Source organism: Scomber scombrus, chromosome 18, assembly GCF_963691925.1.
Source record: "Scomber scombrus chromosome 18, fScoSco1.1, whole genome shotgun sequence".
Lineage (NCBI taxonomy): Eukaryota > Metazoa > Chordata > Actinopteri > Scombriformes > Scombridae > Scomber > Scomber scombrus.
This window is the reverse complement of record NC_084987.1, coordinates 6,879,100-6,901,379: the sequence shown is the minus strand read 5'-3', so window position 1 is coordinate 6,901,379 and position 22,280 is coordinate 6,879,100. Positions and strand designations below refer to the sequence as shown.

Here is a 22,280-nt window from a genome sequence, read left to right as displayed (position 1 = left end):
AATCGGGAGTATATTGTTTCCCTATAACAATCCCACCCACTTTCCTCTTAAATCAAACTGCCTTTCTCTACATAACCTAATTTTGCATCATCCTTTATGTTGACGCATTTTAACTGGACATACATGAAATTTATGGAGCTCCCATAATGCTTTTTTTTTTTACTCATTCTGACCTTCAGCTTTCAACTTCTGACTTTAAACCATATTTTAACATTTTGTATGTATTGTATATACACAGACATCATCACAGGTCACACTATTTTTACCTTATTTTACCTCTAATAAAACATGACGTTTCATAATTTCTTCAGGTCATCTATACATTTAAAAAGAGAAGAAGTCTATCTTGACATCTCTTGGCTCTTTGGTTTACATGGCCTTTTTTGGACAGGTAAGTGTGATATAAATAGCATACTGCCATCTAGTGGTCATTTCCTAAAATACAAGTGTCAGCTTGCATTCTGATCTATTAATATCTATTGCTGTACTTGTTTTGGGCAACAACCTTGTGACTGTGTTCACACAGAGAGGGCATTGATTTTGAGGTCTGCTTGTCAGATTTTACATCAAAGAGAAACAGGACTGATTTTGGTTATGGTTTTTTTCTCTTGACCTCTACTTGGACCCCTGTGACGCACTGCAATCAGTGAAGGGTGAGTGAACACTACAGAAAGACATTTGCTCTTTGCTCTATGCAGTATGCTCTGTCTGATGGTGCTGTCACTAAATTTAAAGAAAAAATTCCATCAATGTTGAGCTCAATGCCATGTATCAATACAACAGAGATGACTTATTCTGATTTCAGTCCCCCCCAGATTGACTGTATTGTTGATAGCGCTGCAGACTTACTGAGAACAACTCTGGACTCCATCGCTCCTTTAAAAAAGAAGATAATTAAACAACGGAAAACAGCTCCTTGGTATAATTCCCAAACTCGACAATTAAAACAAATTTTACGAAAACTAGAAAGAATATGGCGCTCCACCAAATCAGAAGAATCTCACCTAACCTGGCAAGACAGTCTTAAAACATATAAGAAGGCCCTCCGTAACACCAGAGCTGCCTACTACTCATCACTAATAGAGGAAAATAAAAATAGTCCAAGGTTTCTTTTCAGTACTTTGGCTAAACTGACAAAGAGTCATAACACTACTGATCCATGTATTCCTTTAACTCTCAGTAGTGATGACTTCATGAGTTTCTTTAATGACAAAATCTTAACTATTAGGGACACAATTAATCACCTCTTGCCCTCAATAAACACTGATTCATCCTCTAACATAGGAAACTCAGAAACTGCTTTTAAACCTGATATTTATTTAGACTGTTTCTCTCCAGTCGACCTTATAGAATTAACCTCAATGATCACTTCCTCTAAACCATCAACCTGTCTTTTAGACCCGATTCCAACCAGGCTGCTTAAGGAAGTCCTTCCCTCTGTTAGTACTTCCTTATTAAATATGATCAATCTGTCTTTAGTGACAGGATATGTACCACAGTCTTTTAAAGTAGCTGTCATTAAACCACTTCTTAAGAAGCCTACTCTTGATTCAGAGGTTTTAGCTAACTATAGGCCCATATCGAACCTCCCCTTTCTCTCTAAGATCCTCGAGAAAGCAGTTGCTAATCAGCTGTGTAACTTTCTAAATAATAACAGCTTATTTGAGGATTTTCAGTCTGGATTCAGAGCTCATCATAGTACAGAAACTGCACTGGTAAAAGTTACAAATGACCTCCTAACTTTATCAGACAATGGACTTCTCTCTGTCCTCGTCCTGTTAGATCTTAGTGCTGCCTTCGATACTATTGATCATCAAATCCTGTTAAAGAGACTTGAACATTTAATTGGTATTAAAGGAACAGCATTAAATTGGTTTAAATCCTATCTGTCAGATAGATTTCAGTTTGTAAATGTCAATGATAAATCCTCCATGCAAACAAAAGTAAAACACGGTGTTCCTCAGGGTTCAGTGCTTGGACCAATACTATTCTCCTTATATATGCTTCCTTTAGGAAATATTATTCGGAAACACTCAATAAATTTTCATTGTTATGCAGATGATACTCAATTATATCTATCAATAAAGCCTAATGAAATCAACCAGTTAACTAAACTACAAACATGCATCAAGGACATAAAGGCCTGGATGACCTGTAACTTCCTGCTGTTAAACTCAGAAAAAACTGAAGTTATTGTGCTTGGCCCTAAACACCTTAGAAACACATTATCCAATGATATAACTACTCTGGATGGCATTACTTTGGCCTCCAGTACTACTGTAAGGAACCTAGGAGTTATATTTGACCAGGATCTGTCCTTTAATTCCCACATAAAACAAATTTCAAGGTCTGCCTATTTTCATCTGCGTAACATTTCAAAAATCAGACATATTCTGTCTCAAAATGATGCTGAAAAACTAATCCATGCATTTGTTACTTCTAGGCTGGATTATTGTAATTCATTATTATCAGGCTGCCCTAACAAGTCTCTAAAGACTCTCCAACTGGTCCAGAATGCAGCTGCACGCGTTCTGACAAAAACTAGAAAGAGAGATCACATTACTCCTATTTTAGCTTCACTGCATTGGCTTCCCATAAAATCAAGAATAGAATTTAAAATCCTTCTCCTCACTTTTAAAGCTCTTACTGGTCAGGCTCCATCATACCTTAAAGAGCTCATAGTACCTTATGTACCTACTAGAACACTGCGCTCCCAGAACGCAGGCCTACTTGTGGTACCTAGTATCTCTAAAAGTAGAATGGGAGGCAGAGCCTTCAGTTATCAGGCTCCTCTCCTGTGGAACCATCTCCCAGATTCGGTCCGGAGGGCAGACACCCTCTCTACTTTTAAGAGTAGGCTTAAAACTTTCCTTTTTGATAGAGCTTATAGTTAGCAAGCTCCTAGTTTATGCTGCTATAGGCTTAGACTGCCGGGGGACTCCTACCCCCATGATGCACTGAGCTCCTCTCTCCTCCTCTCTCTCTCTCTCTATCCATCCATCTATATCCAATAACATTCATGTACTATTAATGCATTCAGTAACCTACACTTCTTCCCCGGAGTTGTCTGTGCTTTCTCATCTCACAGGCAATCTGGGCCTGTAGACGTCCGGATGACAGATTCCAGTCCCGGACCTTCTAGCCTCAATGTTTATTTTCAATGTGCTACTCTCTCTCTCTCTCTCCTATTCTTCCTCTCTCTCCCCTCTACCCCAACCGGTCGAGGCAGATGGCCGCCCACTTTGAGCCTGGTTCTGCCTGAGGTTTCTTCCTGTTAAAAGGGAGTTTTTTCTTGCCATTGTCGCTAAATGCTTGCTCATGTGGGAATGTTGGGTCTCTTTATAAATTAAAACTTGAAGAGTACGGTTTAGAACCTGCTCTATGTGTAAAGTGCCTTGAGATAACTTTGTTGTGATTTGGCGCTATACAAATAAAGATTGATTGATTGATTGATTGACATTTCTCTAAACAGTACTTCCCATTTCTTCAGAGCAAAGACCCTGCTGCTTTATGTTTGTTTATGTCTGGACTTTTGAGCTACAAAGGGAAAAGTAAAAAATACCATAAAATGTACTTCTCTATCTACACATATACTTTTGTCGTCTTTGTACAACTTGCTAAAGGTTTACTTTCTTCTTGGCTCACTTTAAGGTGCCATGTCAAAGGAAACATTTCCGTTCTCTTCTACCTCACTGCGCTCACTGAGACTGGAGCAGGACTTCCAGGATTGGGAGGATGCAAGGCGGTCATTGGCCCATAGGAGATCCATGAGTAGGCCTCCCGTACCCAGGGCCCCCAGGCCTCCACCCAGGCAGCAGCGACTCCAGGTGGTTAGGGCCCCCCCACCTCAGATCCGGTGCAGAGACGTGGCCGTCCACAACACGTTCATGTGTGGGGACATGAAAGGAGTGTATGCGATACTGAAGGACCCCGGGATGGTCAACGCCCTGATGGAGACGGTGCATGAGGAGATGGTGTGGGCTCCAGAGATGGGTATGGGTGTTTGTTGAGTTGAGCACGAGTATGAGTGGTATATCAATGCTTTTGCCCCGACAACCTTTTTGTTCTTCTGTCAGGCATGTGGACACTGAGCTCCAAGGTGAAACAGACTTCAGCCTTACGTCTGGCTGCTAGCAGAGGACACTCAGGATGTGTGGAGGAGCTGCTTTTCCGTGAGGCCGAGGTGAACGACGACCCTGGAGGCAGCACCGCCTTGCATGATGCCTGTATAGGTGGTCATCCTGTCTGCGTCCAGCTGCTGCTCTCTCATGGAGCAGATCCTGACGTGTTGGCCGCAGAAGGCAGCGCTCCTCTTCACCTCTGCACCTCTGCTCTGTCATTCCAGTGAGTGGTGAAGGAGCCATTTTACTACATTAATGTCAGTATTCTGTTCTCTATTACGCCCAATTTCACCGTAGGGGTAACTGAAATTTTGTTTCAGCCTAATCTTCTTGTAGTAAGTAATCTCCTTTACTGTAGTAATAAAAATGGTATTTAATTAAAACTTAAAACGATACAAATGCTCTGCCTAAAGTGTAAGAACATTCAGTTATGTATCCTGACTCAGTATAAATTCGATGTTTTTGGAGTGCAGATAGCTGATGTTGGTGCATGGTATAATCAAAATATGTGAATTTTCTTCCAGGTGTGCTGAGATGCTTTTAGAAGGTGGTGCAGAGGTCAATGTGAGGACCAATGAGTCAAGGCTCACACCACTGCACGTGGCCTCTCGGCGAGGTCTGGAGGAGCACGTGGAGCTCTTCCTCTCTCACGGAGCAGATGTTTTAGCCACAAACCGAGAGGGAGAGACCCCTCTGAACGCTGCGTGCTCCGGGGCAGAGAGGCCATCTGAGGCCGGCCGCTATCTCCGTGTGATTCAGAAGTTACTGGATGCAGGAGCCAACCCCCGAACTGCAGGCAGGAAGCAGCACACCCCGCTGCACAACGCCTGCTCAAACTGCAGCCACAGGATTGTAGATGTCCTCTTGCAGTATGGAGCCAAGGCGGACGTTGCAAACTGTGCAGGATACACACCAATGGACTGTCTGTTGCAGGTAGCAGATAATAAGGGATAGGTGGATATCAAACCAGCAAAAAAAAAGTGAAGTTCAATGTTTTAAAGTCATTGATCCAGCAGAGATAAAGTTACAGCTAAGGCATTGAAATAAACACTTAACACTGCTCTGCTTTAAGGTGGTTGAAGATTACCCGGACCAGCAACCTGAAGCAATAGCACGATCCCTCCTGAACCACGGAGCCAAGCCTGTTTTACCAAAGGTTAGATAAAATAACTACACTGAGAGTCTGTGGTGGTACAGATAAAGAAACAGCTGAAATTATCTACTGAGTTTATTAGAAATGCAACATTTTGGTTATGGACCTCTGTCCGGCATCAAATTCACAACATGAAACAATCAAATCTTTAAACCAGGCTGCACTAACCAATCAATAACCAAATCAATAACTGATGAAAAGCATTAAAATATGAAATAAACAATATGCTAAAATCTGTGGAATAGGCAACAAGATAAGTTCAAAGAGGCAGATCAGTTCATAACCAGTCCGAGTTTCATATTCAAACACAAACCACCTTCATAACCTTTAAGAAAAAGAAAGTTTAATGTCTCAGAGCATCTATTAATATAGCCAATTGGTTAGAGAAATATAAAGTAAATAGTCTGATATTCCACAAAATATCAAGTCAATAAACATGGTAAATAGTCAAAGGTTATACAATAGCTGGGAGACAGCTGTTTAAGGAAATGTCAAGTAAACAGTCTAACAATACACACACAAATATGAATATGTTGTTTAGATAATACAGACTCTTTTCTTTTTATCTTTAATCCTCTTTATATATCTGTCCTCAGTCACCTTTGTTAAGAAAATTAGATGGTATGAATTGGACATTTTCATATTTCTTTCCTCTCTAAAGATGCTGAAGCAGTGTGTCCTCTCCCCTTCCACTTTGGAGGTGATGCTGAACTCGTACACATCTGTCCCTCACTGTGAATGGATGGACTCTCTGCCTAACGAGATATACGAGGCGAGCTCTCCGCACTGTCACAAAATGTCTTCCCATCTTGTCATGTTCACTGTTCTGTCTCATGCTCATAGTGTTTGTGTGTTTTTTCTTTTCCTTCCCTCCTTCCTCAGGATCATCCATTTTTCTTTGACCTGGTGCGTCAGCAGAGCGGTCAGCCTCGCTCTCTGCAGCATCTCTGTCGCTGTGCTCTACGGCAGCACTTGGGAGCCCTGTGCTACTCATCGGTCAGTAAACTGGATATTCCCAGGTCTTTGAAGGATTACCTGCTGCTGTGTAATGATGGGACGCTCCAGTGAATTGATTTTTATATTATGTACATCAACAACAGGATGGTGCCTTTTAAAGATGTACACTTTTAAAGAAACACTGTTGTTTGGACAATGTTTAAATGAAATGAATCAGGAGTTTCTGGATTTAATAGAAGAAAATACAAATAAAAACAACATTACCTCCTGCTGCATTATTAATGATGTTAATGCTATTGTTAATATCAGCAATGAAGTGTCTGCACAAACATATGAAACTAAAAATGGGATCTGTTTGAATAACTGTTTGAAAGCTAATTAAATACCATATCTTACATCTGACATGCTTTTGAATTTTTCACTTTTCATATGATTAAAAGTTGCACAATATATAACCCTTTATATAAAGAAGGAAGACCACTGAGATCAAGTTCTCAGAAAGGCCTGATTACAGTAAATACAAAAGCAAACAAAAGTTACAGTATGCAGTAACAATAAATCATATATAAGAACAATAGAAATAGTAGAAGTACACATAAAAGCAATGCAAGTGCACATAAATTACAGTAACAGATTATGCAACAAACAAACAGGCCAAAGAAATCAACATAAGGACATCAATTCAAAAACAAATGCTTTCACACGGCTCTGTATGAAGAGAGATTTAAATTGATTGATGTCTCTTTTATACCTGCAGTTAGAACAAAATGCAACAGCTCATCTTCTAAATGGTAAAAGAAAGTGTGATCATATAACACTAGTACTGAACTCTCTCCCCACTGGCTTCCTGTCAATTACAGGATTGATATTAAGAATTTATTGCCAGCTTTTAAGGTTTTAAACGGGCTGGCGCCACATTATCTGGCAAAGCTGCTGCATCATCATACTCCAGTTAGAGCACTGAGGTCAACCAACCAGATGCTATTTGATGTTTGGAGACTCAGGCACAAAAATTGAGGCGGCCAAGCTTTTGCCAAATATGCCCCAAATCTCTGGAGCAGCTTATCTATTCATATCCGAACTGCTCAGAAACGTTTAACTCACTGCTGAAGACCCACCAAGACCCAATCCTTCTATTATTATGACATTTATTGTTTTCTTTTATTCCTATGTGTTATTTAACTTGTATTTATTTATTTTGGTATTTTAAGTCTGTTCAGCACTTTGGTTAAATGTGGGTGTTTTAAATGTGCAATACAAATTCATTTTTACTTGCTTAAAAAGGGATTAGTTGGTCTAATTGTACATGCTTCTGAGATTGTTCCACTTGTGTGGAGCACAGTATTAAAGGCCAGTCAGCCATGAAGCCAATTTCCCAATCTCAGTACCAACATAATGATTTTTGAGGACCAAATAGCATTGGGACCAAGTACAGTGTGAAATTGATATATGGTTAAAATGACATGAGATACTAAGGAAGCTTTACAGTAAGGGCTTTGTAAATAAATAGGAGGCTGTACTCTTTTCTTTCAGAAGGTCCAAACCACTACTTTTACTGTAATACTTTAACTACACCAAGCTCATAATACTTGTGTACCTTTACTGTAATACCTTAACTAAATGAAGCTCATACTTATGTACTTTTACTGCAATGCTTTAACTACATAAGCTCATAATATGTGTGTGCTTTTACTATAATACTTTAACTACATCAAGATCATACTTATGTACTTTTACTGTAATACTTTAACTACATCGAACAAGTAGGATTTTTCACGCAGGACTTCTACTTGTAATGGAGTACTTTTCAACATTATTGGTACTTTAACTTCAGTAAAGGAACTGAATACTACTCTCAACACTGCTGCTAGTAAATGCACACACACACACACACACATGCACGCACGCACGCACGCACACACACACAAATAAAGCACACACATATAGTATATAGCCTAATTACTACTCTATTATTACAGTAGTTATGGTGTAATGATGATGAGGACTGGAGGATCAACAGGCGTGACCCATTTCCAAAACAACCCCCCCCCCCCCCCCCCCCCCCCCCCCCCCACACACACACACTAACAGCCAGGCGGTGACGTCACGCCGTCTCGCCTCCTCTGTGTTTATTACGGTAATGTGGCGTTCAAGGAGCAGCCGCTAACTTAGCATCGAGGCTCGCGTTCAAAACATGCTCTGATTTTTTTTACAGCTGGCAGGTAAGACTAAAACTAATGTCCATCATACACAGACGACCCCACCTTTAACAGACAGCTCAAGCTACCCTCGTATTAATTTATCAAACACACACAGACAAAAACAACCGAGCAGTGAGACTCGTAAACACCCGAAGGTCGTTTTTTTTTTCTTCTGTAGCTAGCACGGCAGGCTAGCTCGCAAAGCTAACTGAGCTCGCTAACTCTGCATTAACTCTGTAACAAGTAAAGCAGTGCATCATGGTAGCTTGTATAACGAGTGTCACGTTGGTGCAAATGATTAAATGTCGAGTGTTAAAGATGAATATGATGAGAAAATAATCAATAGCTTGAGCATAGCTTCACTGCTACAACAAACAGCTGTTGACCAGCCCCTGCTGCTGCTGCAACTTTCATCCTAAAATAATGATCTTTCCTCACTAAAACATCATCTTTTAATATTTAAAGCATCTACATAGGTAGACGTAACCATAGCTACACATTTAACTCGACAACACTGCTTTATAGTTTGATTCTTACATAACAAATCAAGTAACAGTGAAGAAAGCAAAGGGTGATGTAAAGTGTTATGCAAAGCAGCCTTGTCCTGATTTGTTCAGGGGGATTTCACTTGCTGTAAGTTCAGAGTTTATTTCTTTGGTTTGCTGCTTTAGTTAGTTTAGTGACACTGCATTGCATCTCGAAACTAATAGAAAACAAGAACTCAAAAAGTTAACATCCTCTTTTATTTTTTGCTACTGTCATCATAAAGTCGAAGGGAAAGGGTGGGGACAATGTGGACACAGTTATCTCTTATGGTAAATGCAATTAAACAGTGTAATATATATATATTGCATTGTTTGGTATTTAATTAATTAGTTGATCTACAGAAAATTAATGTACAATGGCTTTCATAATAGATTAAACCTTTTTTAAATCTGCTCTTCTATCAATTACTACTGCACTTCTTTTAATAGTTGTATTTTACTTGATTTTATGTAGTTTTTATTCTACTTTTTTTTAGCTACTATTACTTTGTACTGTTGTTATTTTACTCTTATATTGCATCTTATGTTACATTATTGTTTTTATTTTGTTCCTCTTTCTTTTATGTTCTTTTTTTAAACATTGTTTTATGCTGTATGTCATTTATTTGTCTTGTAAAGCTCTTTGAGCTGCTTTCTGGGTTTTTGAATAAAATAACCAGAAGTGAATGCATGCTTTCGGATATTCCAGCTATCTGTCTAGCTAATTGTCTCACTAATGCAAAAAGTCCTATGTCGTCATAAAGTAGTCCTGCTCACTTATTACCATATTGTTCATAATGGCCTAATGCAACTAGAGGTAATAAAGGGGCAGACACCACAAAATCTGAAGGTTAATACATTTACGGTTTGTCACACTGTGCAGTGTTATATCCCAAAAGCCTACCATGTTGTGAGTGTAAAGTGAACCAGATATAGAAGATAAAATTGAAAGAAGTGATGTTGGAGAAGTTGAAATGATCATGTATCAGTTGATAAGTAGATATTATCATTTGTTATTTAACAAATGCAGGTTTGTGGTGATTTTGTGCAAAGCTAGAGATTCAAATGTGCTTCTTTAATCATATTAGGCTTTGAAGGTCTTAAACATTGCGTTTAATATTGCTGAAATGTTTTGCTTTGTCTAGACTTTGAATTTCATCTTTTTTTGGTGTGTCTCATTCCTCCTCTGCAGGTTTGGAGGACAGAGATGGCAGTGTGTGCACTGACCATGTTGGACGGGATGGAGGAGGAGGTAATGGCGGCGGGTGGCGTGTTGCTCTTGGTCCTGGCCCTCGCCTTAGCTTGGCTCTCGACCCATGTGGCAGATCGGGGAGACCACATACTGGGCACCATCCTCACCGTGGGCGCTCACGCCTCTCTCATCAGACTCGGGGACCATGACAGCTACAGCGGAGGTTCTTCCAGCACCGATACGCCTGAACAACAGACTCCTCCGCCTTCGCAGGAGAACAAGCCGGACGACGGCGAGCCCGGGACTGAGAGAGGGGAAAGTGAGGGGACAGGGGAGGGAGCTGAGGGGGTTCGGACAGATCTGCTGCTGGACATACGGAGCAAACAACCACAAGCTGGAAGACTACACACTTCTGATGAGGAGGATGACGAGGTTGATGAGGAGGAGGAGGAGGAGGAGGAGGATGACGACGAGGAGCTGGAGGTGGAAGATAAAAAGGTTATAAAGCATATCCCAGTGTTGTCCAGCAGCATCTCAAGCACCACCACCATCAACACCAGTATGACCACTTCCATGTCCGTTCGACTTAAGTTTTTAAATGACACAGAGGAGCTAGCTGTTGTGAAGCCGCAGGATACTGTGGCAGTACTGAAGAGGTCAGTAAAACAACCTCAAATGTTGAATTTTAGACATTGAACTTTAATCTTTAATTTAACTAATTTTCTTTCTTGTGTCTTTTCTTCTCCAGTAAATACTTCTCAGGCCGGGAGCATCAAATAAAACTCATCTATCAAGGCCAGTTGCTGCAGGATCCGAAGAGAACTCTCTTATCCCTAAACATCACACACAACAGCGTGATTCACTGCCACATCTCCCAGGCCCTGCACGAGGCCGCCCCAGAGGAAGGGGCTCAGTCTGGGCCAGGAGCAGCAGCCGGGTCTGGCGTCTCCGGAGGATTCAGGGCTGCAGGTGTGGCCATTAGCACCAGCAGCCTGGTGGTGCCCGTATTTGTGGTGATACTGGCTGTGGTTTGGTATTTTCGCATCAACTACAGGCAGTTCTTCACCGCCCCTGCGACCATCTCCCTCGTGGGAGTCACTGTGTTCTTCAGCTTTCTGATATTCGGGATGCACAGCCGCTGAAAAAAAAAATGCAGAGAAGCTTACAGCTGAATGTTGTGAGGTGAAAAATAAAAATAACTATAGTAGTGGGTGGCGTCTGGAGAGACGGACTAATCAAAAGCGGCCTCGTTGCAGATGCCGCAGATGATTGGATTCCTGCAGGGTGTGTAGGAGGTTAGTTGAGCCTGTTTGGGCATGTTTAAAAAAAAAACAACAACAAAAAACAGATGAGTGATTGTACAGTTATGTGTGGGGTCAACAAAAATCTGAGTCCCACCTAAACTGAATCATAATTTAGCTTCTCTTCAAACACGACTTAGTGGTTTACACCATGTGAGCAACCCTCTGGCTTTCTATCGTTAGCTCTTTTATTGTTGCTGGGGATTCAGATGTTTTCCTGTTTTTTTAATTTTTATTTTATTAAGGCCACTGTTTCTGTGTTTAAAAAAAAAAAAGAAGAAAAAATTAACAAATAGATAAAAGAATCTAAAACCTTTTGGAACCACTCACTCTTGTGCTGTGTGCGCCAGTTGAATTCTTTATTTTGCGTTCATTGAATGAAACAAGCTGTCTGTAAGCAAGATACAAACTGTACAGCTGCCCTCAGTGCAAAGCCGAAAAAACGTTCAATATTTTTGTTGGTCCAGAAATATTGCTATGTAGAAATAGGCTAATTTAAATAATCACTAGACATTAAAAAAATAGACACTTTTTTTTGAAAATATATTGTAAATATATTGTGTATTTTCTGTAAATAAAATGATAGAATGAATCAGATGAACCTGCATCTGGCACTTAAAGATTTGGAGGGAACGGTCGGACCCTCCTGATTATGCTGGACTGCTCTGGCTTCAGTGATGTCTCAAATTAAAGCATTTAAAACCAAAATCTCTCTCTCTCTACATATATATATATTTTTTTCTGTCTTTTTGCTCTCTCAAGAACTGAGCCTCTGGGTGGAATGTCTTTTATTTATATACAAACATCAGTATGCATGGCAATGAGGAAAAAATAACATCACATTATGTTCATTCACACATGCACTGACTTGTGCTTTATGTGTGGAGAAAAAAAAAGAAAAATATTGCAAACTCACACAATGACCCTCTGTCATTGCACTCTGCACAGATACACAAAGGAGCCACAAGAGAACATCAGCTGTTAGCTTCATTCACAAAATATGGCTGCAAAATCAATTTATATCTACCAAAGTATTTGTAAGAACAGTTTTGTTTTATCTTATAGTGCACATCACAAGACTTTACCAAAAAAGATTTAAAAGGACACAGTCTTTTTTTTTTTTTTAGTACGGACCTCGACAGAAACAGATGTGAGAAAAAGTTAACCATACAAAGAAATCAAATCAGGCTTCGATAGATTGTTAAAGAGAAGTGAACTGAAAGCGCTTGACTTAAGGGACTGTACAAAAATTATTTTAGTGGGGAGAGGGCATCTTATGTTTATTTCATTTTTAAAAATAAAACAAGAAAACAAAGCCCTCCTCTGAAGTATTAATACTTTCATTGGAGCCTCGCATTGACAGATAAAAAGGTACACCCATCCCCTTATATCTTGTGATTAAATATTAAAGACAAACATAAACAAATAGAGAATATTCAGTACTGAGCACAGGCCAAAGCTCTGTAGGTGCGGATAGACATTTTAACCCCACCACAAATATACATTTGATTTGATGATACTAAAGAATAAGGCTGGAAATATTCTATATTTTTACATTTAAAAAATCTCATTTGCAGAGCCAAACCAACAAAGAACTGATCATATATACAAGTAGTATGAGTGTATCCAGACACTTTAGGTTACTTTAGGTGTAACTGTTTGATCTTTTTTTAAATAAATATCTAATCAAATATTATCTAGGATGAGAAAAAGTAAAAAGATTTCTTTCTCCCCCAAAAAGTTAAGAGCACCCACCCCCCCCTAAAAATATTTTATACAGACCCTTGTTTTACATCAATGTCCTGATGTACATAAATAGAATAAAAATAAACAACACCCTTGTAGTTTACTATGCAGTTATGACTCTACAATAATAACAGCAACAATCAATCTTTTGGTTTAAAAAGCCAATTTATCAGAAAGAAACTGACAAAGAAAGAAAAAAAAAAGCTTTTCTAAGACATCAACTGTGAAAAGTGGCAAGTACAAGATCGAGTGAAATAGTGCATCTGATCTAAAGCATGTAAAATACTCTATCTTACAACTTTTACATTAGACATTGTTGGTTATAGGCTTACAAGATGCAGACTCATCACTCATGTTCATGAATGACAAGCAGGAACTGCAGCACTGATCTGCTTGTTAATGTGATCTATAAGCAGAAACTGAGTGAAAATACACACCAGACGTGTTTGGTACTAAAGAGAAAAGAAAGCTGCGTTGGATTCATGATTAATTTTCTATCTCACACGTCATACATACATACCTACACACACACACACACACACACACACACATACATACATGTACTGTACATGTGCCCCCATAAAAGCCCACTGGCTCAGCAAATATCAAAAATCTGCATTTACAAACACACACACACACACACACACAAATAATATACACATCACTTCACAGGCAGTGAAAAATATAAACTTAAATATATTGTCGATGTAAACAAAAAAAAAGTTGAATATTTAAAATGGCACGCTTACTTTCACAAAAATGTCACATTCTAGGATGCATAGATTTGTGAAAATATAAATGATTACACACACACACACACACACAAGCAGGCCCTCTAACCACACACACACACACGCACACACTCACAACACGAAAAAACTGACACTCAATGCAAGTCAGCATACTTAAGATACACACACACACACACACACACACACACACACAGTGCAATACAATGCAAGAATTAAAGAGCCACTGATGAGTACTCCAGTATACGTGTGTCAAGTGTTAAATTGAAAGCGGCCGTCTCCTCACGCCGAGCTGAAGAGTGATCACCGAGTCTAAAAAAGGAGGGACAGGTCACGAGGTTCCAAACACCTCAAGGTTTCACAAAGCCACATTTGAGAGTTTAAGACTTTTTTTTTTCTTTTTTTTTAAAATACTGTTTGAAAGTGATTTATTCTCCGTGCCTTACACTTTCAAATAAAAGTGGACAAATTAAGACCTCTAATTATGGTGTCTTAAGCCTTCTATAGTTATTTTTTCCCACCAAAAACACAGTAGAGATTACTTTTAATTAGGCATTCAGAAAAAAGTGCATCAGGGAGATAGACTGCAGTGATAATGTTGTATGGAGCTGAATCTTCGAGCTGCTTACACTATATAGCCAAATATATGTGGACACCCCATGTAAATCTAAATGCTGCAACATACGATGATAGTTAAATGGAAACTTTGGGGCAAGGTTATTTCCTGGTTCAATATGTCAATGCTCCATGCGTACAGCCATATCCATAAAGAAACAGTTTCTCAGGTTTAAAGATCTCGACTGGCTTCAACCCCATCAAAGATTTTATTGCCCAACATCAGTGGTCGACCACAGTGCAGCAAGGTTGCAAAATGAATGGGCGTATTTTCGTAGGTGTCTACATATGCTTAGCCATAGTGATTTAATTTGGATGAGGACACACTTTCTGATTTACAATTGGAGCCTGCAGCCAGTCACTTACTCAACAGACTACGAAAAATACTGTCTAAATGCATCAAGTCGCGTTGACCTAAATGTCCAAAATTACCAGAATTGAAGGATATAATATTATGGTTTCGGGTCAATATGTCTGCAGATATTGATTGGACTCTGTGACTGGCCACAATTGTTTACAACACTGTTCTTAATCCAGAAAAAGAATCATTAAAATAGAGATGCCTTACTCGTTAAAGGCTGAAAGACTACTAAATCAAGTTTAATCCCAAACCTGTTCAGACCTGCAAATAGATGCATGTGTGAACGGAGGGAGTGGATGAAGAAGAGGCAAGAGCTGGTCAGACAAAAAAAGAGGGATTGCGCTAGTTTAAATCGTCGTAGATACTCGAAATAGAAGGTGCTGAGAGTTTGGGCCTCTTTTTTTTGGTCGATAAGCTGATATTACTCTGAGAGCTGCTGCTGCTGCTGCCGCCGACGCCGACACCGCCTCCGGTCAGACATCCACTTCCTCCTACACCACCACCTCCTCCTGCGCTGTTCAAACCGAGAGAGGTCCTCTTCTTTTTCTTGGGCTTCCTAGAATCTGAGTGGTTGGTGCCTGACAGAAAGAACAGGGAAAACGATGTAGTTGTTGTGCTTAAACTGTGTCAGAAATCTTTTATTGCTTTGTGTTTTTATTTCCTTACTGGCTTTCGATGAGGCAGAGTCAGTGGGGGAAATATCTGGGGAGTCTTCCCACTGCAGGCGGCTCATCAGGGTCTGCCCATCTGGAATGTCAAAGCTGTCGCTCTCCACCACAGCGTCTGCGTCAGGCAGTGACGGCCTGTTTACATTCAAACCCAAACACAGTCGCTCCCTGTTAGGACTGGCAGAACATCAGACATCTCACAACTCAAAGCAAAAGAGACACGGTGATAAAAAACTGTGCATGTATTTTCTAATATGAAGTCAAGGAACAGTTACAGAAGTAGGGAGATATTTATTATCTCTACCGCACAAAACTCAGACGGTTTAACTTGCCAGTCTTCTCCCCACCCACTCACATTTCAAGACACTTTCACTTACTTCTCTACTCTCTGTGGTAATATACTACCTCTTCACTAACAAACAGTTTTCATCTCATCACGTAGCTACAATTTGTCTCTGCTGTCAAGCTATGACTGTAATGAGTTACAGGTGGGCTGGAGGCTTGCACAGTTTTTCCACACAGACACTAATCATAGCAGAGACTGAAATACCCTGTAAGTGTAAGCTGGTTTCTAATAAAAAAGAAAAATGTAAAAGGAAAATCTGTTACTTAACGCCCTTTACTTACATGTAACAATGGACTGTTGGATGGATTTCAATAGATTAACAAAAAGCAGAGGGGAGCTTTAAGAGTTTTCCTTGCATAGGAATGTTATTTGGCAACTTCTAGAGGACTACAATAAATGAATAAAAGCTAAAAGTTGAGGACATACAGAGAGTTTGATAAAGCAGAATAACTTTTTACAGTTTAAAAATCAACTCTCCGGTGGACAAACTATGTGACATGGTTTCTAAATTACCTCAAACCTAGATTAAGCTTTCTATATTGCAATGTTTTATTTACTTATAAGCCAAAATAGACACAAATACTAAAATGTATCAACTATAAGCTAGATTGGGCCTGTGTGATAGCTCTAGCAGGTACCACCGCAGCAGATTTCAGGGAATCATGTGTCACGTACTGATCAGCCCACATGCTCCACCACTGATACCCAATGTGTGGCAGGGAAAGCCCCTGTAGGTTGGCCCGACCTCGACCTCTTCTAATGATAAAGGTCACAGAATAATCAGTGCCCCCTTCAGTTGCAGCCGTGACGCTTTTCCAAGCGAGCTGTTACGTGCAGAGACGACAGCGCCCTTTGAACCAGAGTATTCACACAACACTGATCGTCAGCATTGTTTCTGTTCTCCTTCTCTGACAAAGGCAACTCTAATCAGAAGCAGTGAACTTTATCAGCAAACACTTGCACCATGAGGGTCACAACACTCACTCAAACATGACTTTTGTTAAGTACACTTATGGGAGGGGTTGGAGGAAGGGGGAGGGGTAGGGAAGTGGGACAGGGCACACTCACGCGGACGGCCCCAGGAGGAACACCCTGACGGCCCTCCTCTGTTCGTCCGTGTGCTGGGGACACCGCTGAGACCTGGTGGGACACAAGGTGGCATTATACATCCCTGACTGACGGCCACCCCCCACCAAATAGTTTCACGCGTCACCCCCTCCCTGCCTGCCTATCTACAGACACAGGGGAGGAGAGGGATGGAGGTGGGATGGACTGCTGCGGACACAGTCAGTGACCAATCAGGTAAGGGAGCAGAGCAACAATGGAGGTGTTAAAGGTTATGAAATGTTAAGAGTTTGGTCACTGACAGGGTCCTACAGCTGGAAATAGATTTGTGTGTAATCACTTTTTGTTTCCTGAGATCTTTGCAGACTTTGGTGGTTCACTTTTTGGGGGAGAATTTTTTTTTAAAAGCCAATCGCTGATCCAGAATAAAAATGAATTACAGTTGCCACTTGTGTTCCCCTTAAGTTAGTCCCAACATACACGATCATTTTCACACACACAGGTGAAACTGATCATGTCATCAAGAGTCTACATGCAAGCGTGACAGCATTTCGAAATGATTTAGTTTTCATGGCAAAGCTTCACAGAAGGGCCAAACTGCGGGACATAAAAGACACTGACCTCACACTTTGGACTAAATGACACGGTGACACCAACACAAGGCCTGTTAGAGTACCTAAATGTATCCTGCATCACGTCACAGGTTATCAACACAGAAGCAGTTAACAGTTTCTTTCCCCCCCACAGTGGGCAGGTTTTTTAATTACTAGTTTACCTCCAATATGTGTCAGTTGATTATACGATAATTACCTGGTACACATCTTCTTGGTGTGCTCTGAGATCACCCCACATTGCTGCAGAAAGAAACATAATTTTAATGAATTATCAACAGTCCTGAAATAAAAACAGGAGCTGTTAAAAAAAAAAAAAAAAACTACATGCTTTAGTGTAGGGCTGGGCAATAAATCAAGATTATATCGATATCGTCTTACATTTTGAGCATCGTGATATGGAATAAGTGTTTCTCTTTTCCTGCTTTTAAAGGCTGCATTACAGTAAAAATTTAATTTTCTGAATTAACAGGCTGTTCTATTATCTGCCTTCATCCACTTAAGACATTGTATCCACATTAATGATGATTGTTTATCAAAAATCTCATTGCATAAATATTTTGTGAAAGCACCGATAGTCATCCCTACAATACTGTCAAAATATCGCCGAGCCCTACTTTAGTACATGAATGAGAGATGCTCACCGTTGTCAAAAGGGATCTGACTTCATCAGGGCCTAATGTTTCATAGCTGATGCCAGTGTTGTAGTTGTACTGAAAGACAGACAAAGAATTATTGTCAGTATTAAAATGTTTATGATACAAATTGAGGGAATTTTGCGGCCTTGCTTGCGGCCACATGGTCAAAGAAAGGACTTATCACCTTATAAGGCTCCGAACTGACGCTGCCCCCAAGCTCACCTGAAAAACAAATGAAAACTATAGGTGGTCCTCTTCACTCATAATGCATAAAGCATTAAAACATTCTCAAAATGACACTGTAATTTAAAATGTCTAAACAACAGGAGATGGTGTGTGCTTGGTGAGTCTTTCCTCTTTGTACTCTATAGCTGAGCAATGTATTGATTCTATGTAAGACTAGTTGTCATCTTAGATTTTGGATATAATGAGATCATGATGCTGGTTTTAAAAGCTGTATTACAGTAAAGTGATGTAATTCTCTCACTTAGTCATCATATCCACATTACTCAAGCACTGTGTAAATATTTTATGGAAGCACATATAGTCATACCTACAATAGTGTCGATATTAAAGTACTTAGTCAAACATATTGTGATATTTGATTTTGTCCATATCCCCCAGCCTTACTGCATACATTAAGGTTTCAATTAACATTCAATAAATGTACTTGAAACCTCAAACTGATATGTATCTATCTAAAAACACAGCCACATGTTTGATTCTTTTTATTCAATGATATTAAGAAGACGGTAACCGGGCTGTGCTGACATTTTGGCGCTGCACAAGTCAATCTGTAAGGTGTGACTTTTGCTTTAATATTGTCTCGACTGCGCTGTGGTTATAGAGCAATTATAGGTATTCAAATTCGACTTCCTTTGACAGAGGAAGAGTGCAGAGCATCCTGATATACGTACATATCCAATTTCATCATTCAAACATCTACAGCACATTCAGAAAACAGCATGGAGCAAACCCCTCGTCCCTGTACTAGAAACTAAATACCTGATAGACTCACCATTTTTATGTTTAAGAGATTTGGATCTTCTTGGTGAATTTTGATTCTGGATGCAGAAAAACATTCAGATTATATATTAAAGCACATTACATGTATCAAATTTAATCCAAAACTATCTGCAAAGGGCAAAACAAATGCAAGAATACCTTATCTGACTTTCTCTTCTTGGCTGTAACAAAGGAAGGAGATAAAAAAAAAAATTATTATGTGAAAGCAATCTGGAGTTTTGCTTAATTATTATGTCCTCATGGTGGTTATTAAATCAATTTCTAATTACTCACATTTTTTCTCTGCTCCATATGACCAGTCGTTATCGTTGAGGTCATCATTGTCCTCCTGATCGCTCTCTGATTTGCTCATGTTATTATTGCTGGCTAGCCTGTTAAAAAGTACAAAAACACACACACACACAAATAATCTGATTAGCTGTTCACACACATTTATAAATCAATACAAAAGTCGCTCCTGTATGACTCTTATTGACTCACCTGCGGTTGGCAATGCGACTGCTGTTGCGTCCCATGCCGAGACATTTCTCCAAGTGCGGTGCGAAGCGAGAAGCCGCTATCAGTCTTTTGCAGTTGGGGCATTCGCACTCTTTGTTCTTCCACTGATTGTACACCTGCCCGAATATGTCAACTCCTGGTTGGTCCACAATTTCTGGAAAAGGTATTTATAAAAAGTGCACACTGTAAGATAAGCCCACAAAGAAACATCTACAAATCAGACGAGAACAAAGTAGAAGACATGACACCAACCAAACTCCTTCATGCTCTCTTGGTCTGTTTCATCCAAGAAGAAATAGCCCTGTTTCACAGCACGATGCACCTCAAAACACAGGCCCAAACAGGCATCTTCCACCAGTTCAGAATAGATGTCATGGACCATGGCCTGTAAGATAAAAATGATTCAATTTAACACCAAATACAAACCTGGAGTCTATTAAAACATCTGCTTGTCATAATGTCGGTATGACCTCACCTCCAGCCTGGTGTTGTCTGGGCCTGACAGGGGCATATCCTCCATTTTCATTTGAAAATCTGTAGGAGAAATCTTGACAGTAAGGTAACGAGATGCTGACCTGCAGGATTCAGAGCAGAAAAGAAAAATGATGATGATGATGAAGCTCTACAGCAACAAGCTTAGAAGTAACACATATATGTATACATACATCTCTTCCTCTCACGAAGGATCCAGTTAATGAGACACACAAAATACTTACTTTGAAAATAGCTATGAACACTTGTTGCACATCTCTCTTCATTCTGTTGAAGAAAAAGGAAAATATATAAATATATTTAGAGATAATAGGATAAATGAATTTCATCCAGGTGTCAATAAAATGTTAAAAATGTGGCAGATAATGTCTGGATAGGCACTGGATGATCTTTAATGTACAGGATTTCTACTAAAAAAGGGATTTTCTCATGTTTATATTGATTTTTTTGGTATTTTTAGCATCTTGCCATGTTATTTATTATCACTTTTGCATATTTTCTGTAAGTGAAACGTGTTTTTAGAGGATTGTCTGTTATTTATTAACACATTTATACTTATTTTTTTGCATATGAAATGACTTGTTATGGCTGCAGCATGGGGGAAAAGCTCAAGACAAATGTCCAACTCTGTGAGACAGTAAAGTTCATCTTGAATATTGAATTTATATATAATTTGACATGTTAAATATTAAATATTAAGCTTGTTTTTCTTAAATTAATCTCACCATAAAGCAGGCATCCACATCATGGATATGCTAGTGTGAGTAATGTCTTATTTAACATACTAATTGGTGCCATCATGCATTAAATGTCGCTGAAATGATTAAATATTAATTCTGGGCAACATTATAACGTTAGCTGTGGCGAAGAAACATGATACGTGTCTTTATTATTTAATATAAACATGATTAATGCAAGGTAAACAAAAAATAAAACCTACAACATCCGTGCTAACTTAAAGCTTAACAACAATAAAACAACATTAACACTCAGTCACACTAGCAAACAACACTGTGTGCAACGCTAATTAACATTACTTTTAAGGGTTAGCATCTAGCTAACAGCTAGCCCAACACACAGTAGAGATACAAGGGGGAAAGTGTTGGTGATAGAGGAAACACCAGTAAATTAGTGAGGTTATATCTTCTTTTTTTAAATATATTTTAACATAAGCTGCTTTTCCTCTTACCCTGTCATACCGCAAACTCAGCCTGAGCCAGTTTCTGTGAGGGAGGCAACATCACAGCTCACAAAGAGAAACACATCAACAGGAAACTGGAGCTTCAGTCACATCCATCATTAATAAAGACAGGAACAACACTGGATTCACGTTGCAAGTGTTTTTCTTTTTGTTGTTGTCGCAGAAGTGTAAATTAACGCTACAAAACCCCGCTCGACACAGCGGAGGCCAGCAGCAGACAGCAGAGTATAAACAACACAACAATAAAACTACTCACTTCCGGTTCAGACCTTCAGTGTTACAGTCTGACCTGAATAAAGACTATTATCTTCTACTGAAGTTAAAAACACCTGGCATAGAAAAATACTGCATTACAAATAAAAGTGTCATCATGAGTTCATTAATTTCTTATTTAAATATAAATCAATATATAGGCTATTTGTATAAGATAAAGATAATTGGTTAATTGATTAGTCAATTTATGTAGCCTATTGATAAAGATAATTAGTTTATAATGACATATAATTGATTAAAATATATATATATTTATAATGAAGATAATCAGTCAATGTATATGAATGTGTACAAAAATACTAGGAATAATTGCATATAAATACATATGTGTGTGTATAAATGTATGAATGTATGCACCTATATATAAGACAAAATGTATGGAAAAAAGGAAGTTTTGGGGATGGAGAAACATTAATCACACAATGTAAAAATATTTAACTAGTAAGTAAAAGCCCTGCTTACAAAATTACACTTAGACCAAAGTAAAAGTAGATGTATGTATATAAGATAAATAATAATAATAAATTCATAAATTAGATTAA

General features: G+C 39.2%; 3 protein-coding genes across 3 annotated transcripts; 2 read left to right on the top strand and 1 right to left on the bottom strand.

Moving 5' to 3' along the window:
- The first annotated feature begins 555 nt into the window (after window positions 1–555).
- Window positions 556–6,609, top strand: asb16 (ankyrin repeat and SOCS box containing 16). Its single transcript, XM_062439270.1, has 7 exons — window positions 556–653; window positions 3,652–3,993; window positions 4,077–4,344; window positions 4,646–5,054; window positions 5,194–5,277; window positions 5,936–6,046; window positions 6,157–6,609. Exons 2-7 carry the CDS (start codon window positions 3,657–3,659, stop codon window positions 6,340–6,342), a joined length of 1,395 nt encoding a protein of 464 aa, XP_062295254.1. The 5' UTR covers window positions 556–653; window positions 3,652–3,656; the 3' UTR covers window positions 6,343–6,609.
- Window positions 6,610–8,379: 1,770 nt separating this feature from the next.
- Window positions 8,380–12,151, top strand: tmub2 (transmembrane and ubiquitin-like domain containing 2). The gene is made up of 3 exons (XM_062438771.1): window positions 8,380–8,453; window positions 10,149–10,804; window positions 10,897–12,151. The coding sequence occupies exons 2-3, from the start codon at window positions 10,164–10,166 to the stop codon at window positions 11,288–11,290; spliced, it is 1,035 nt and encodes a 344-aa protein (XP_062294755.1). The 5' UTR covers window positions 8,380–8,453; window positions 10,149–10,163; the 3' UTR covers window positions 11,291–12,151.
- A 71-nt stretch (window positions 12,152–12,222) lies between these two features.
- On the bottom strand, window positions 12,223–21,670 carry atxn7l3a (ataxin 7 like 3a). The gene is made up of 14 exons (XM_062439197.1): window positions 21,454–21,670; window positions 20,489–20,531; window positions 20,248–20,347; window positions 20,025–20,157; window positions 19,755–19,926; window positions 19,548–19,645; window positions 19,413–19,435; window positions 19,267–19,312; window positions 18,433–18,470; window positions 18,255–18,323; window positions 17,810–17,853; window positions 17,003–17,074; window positions 15,587–15,723; window positions 12,223–15,498 (listed from the first exon to the last, which is right to left on the bottom strand). Exons 3-14 carry the CDS (start codon window positions 20,296–20,298, stop codon window positions 15,263–15,265), a joined length of 1,119 nt encoding a protein of 372 aa, XP_062295181.1. The 5' UTR covers window positions 20,299–20,347; window positions 20,489–20,531; window positions 21,454–21,670; the 3' UTR covers window positions 12,223–15,262.
- Between the last annotated feature and the right edge of the window lie 610 nt (window positions 21,671–22,280).

Coding starts and splice junctions, on each gene's coding strand:
- asb16 (XM_062439270.1), top strand. CDS start 3,657: ATGTCAAAGGAAACATTTCCGTTCTCTTCTACCTCACTGCGCTCACTG. Junction 3,994..4,076: donor GGTGTGGGCTCCAGAGATGG/GTATGGGTGTTT, acceptor TTCTTCTGTCAG/GCATGTGGACACTGAGCTCC. Junction 5,278..5,935: donor CCAAGCCTGTTTTACCAAAG/GTTAGATAAAAT, acceptor TCCTCTCTAAAG/ATGCTGAAGCAGTGTGTCCT.
- tmub2 (XM_062438771.1), top strand. CDS start 10,164: ATGGCAGTGTGTGCACTGACCATGTTGGACGGGATGGAGGAGGAGGTA. Junction 10,805..10,896: donor ACTGTGGCAGTACTGAAGAG/GTCAGTAAAACA, acceptor TTTCTTCTCCAG/TAAATACTTCTCAGGCCGGG.
- atxn7l3a (XM_062439197.1), bottom strand. CDS start 20,298: ATGAAAATGGAGGATATGCCCCTGTCAGGCCCAGACAACACCAGGCTG. Junction 20,158..20,247: donor CAGACAACACCAGGCTGGAG/GTGAGGTCATAC, acceptor TTTATCTTACAG/GCCATGGTCCATGACATCTA. Junction 18,471..19,266: donor ATCTCTTAAACATAAAAATG/GTGAGTCTATCA, acceptor TTTGTTTTTCAG/GTGAGCTTGGGGGCAGCGTC.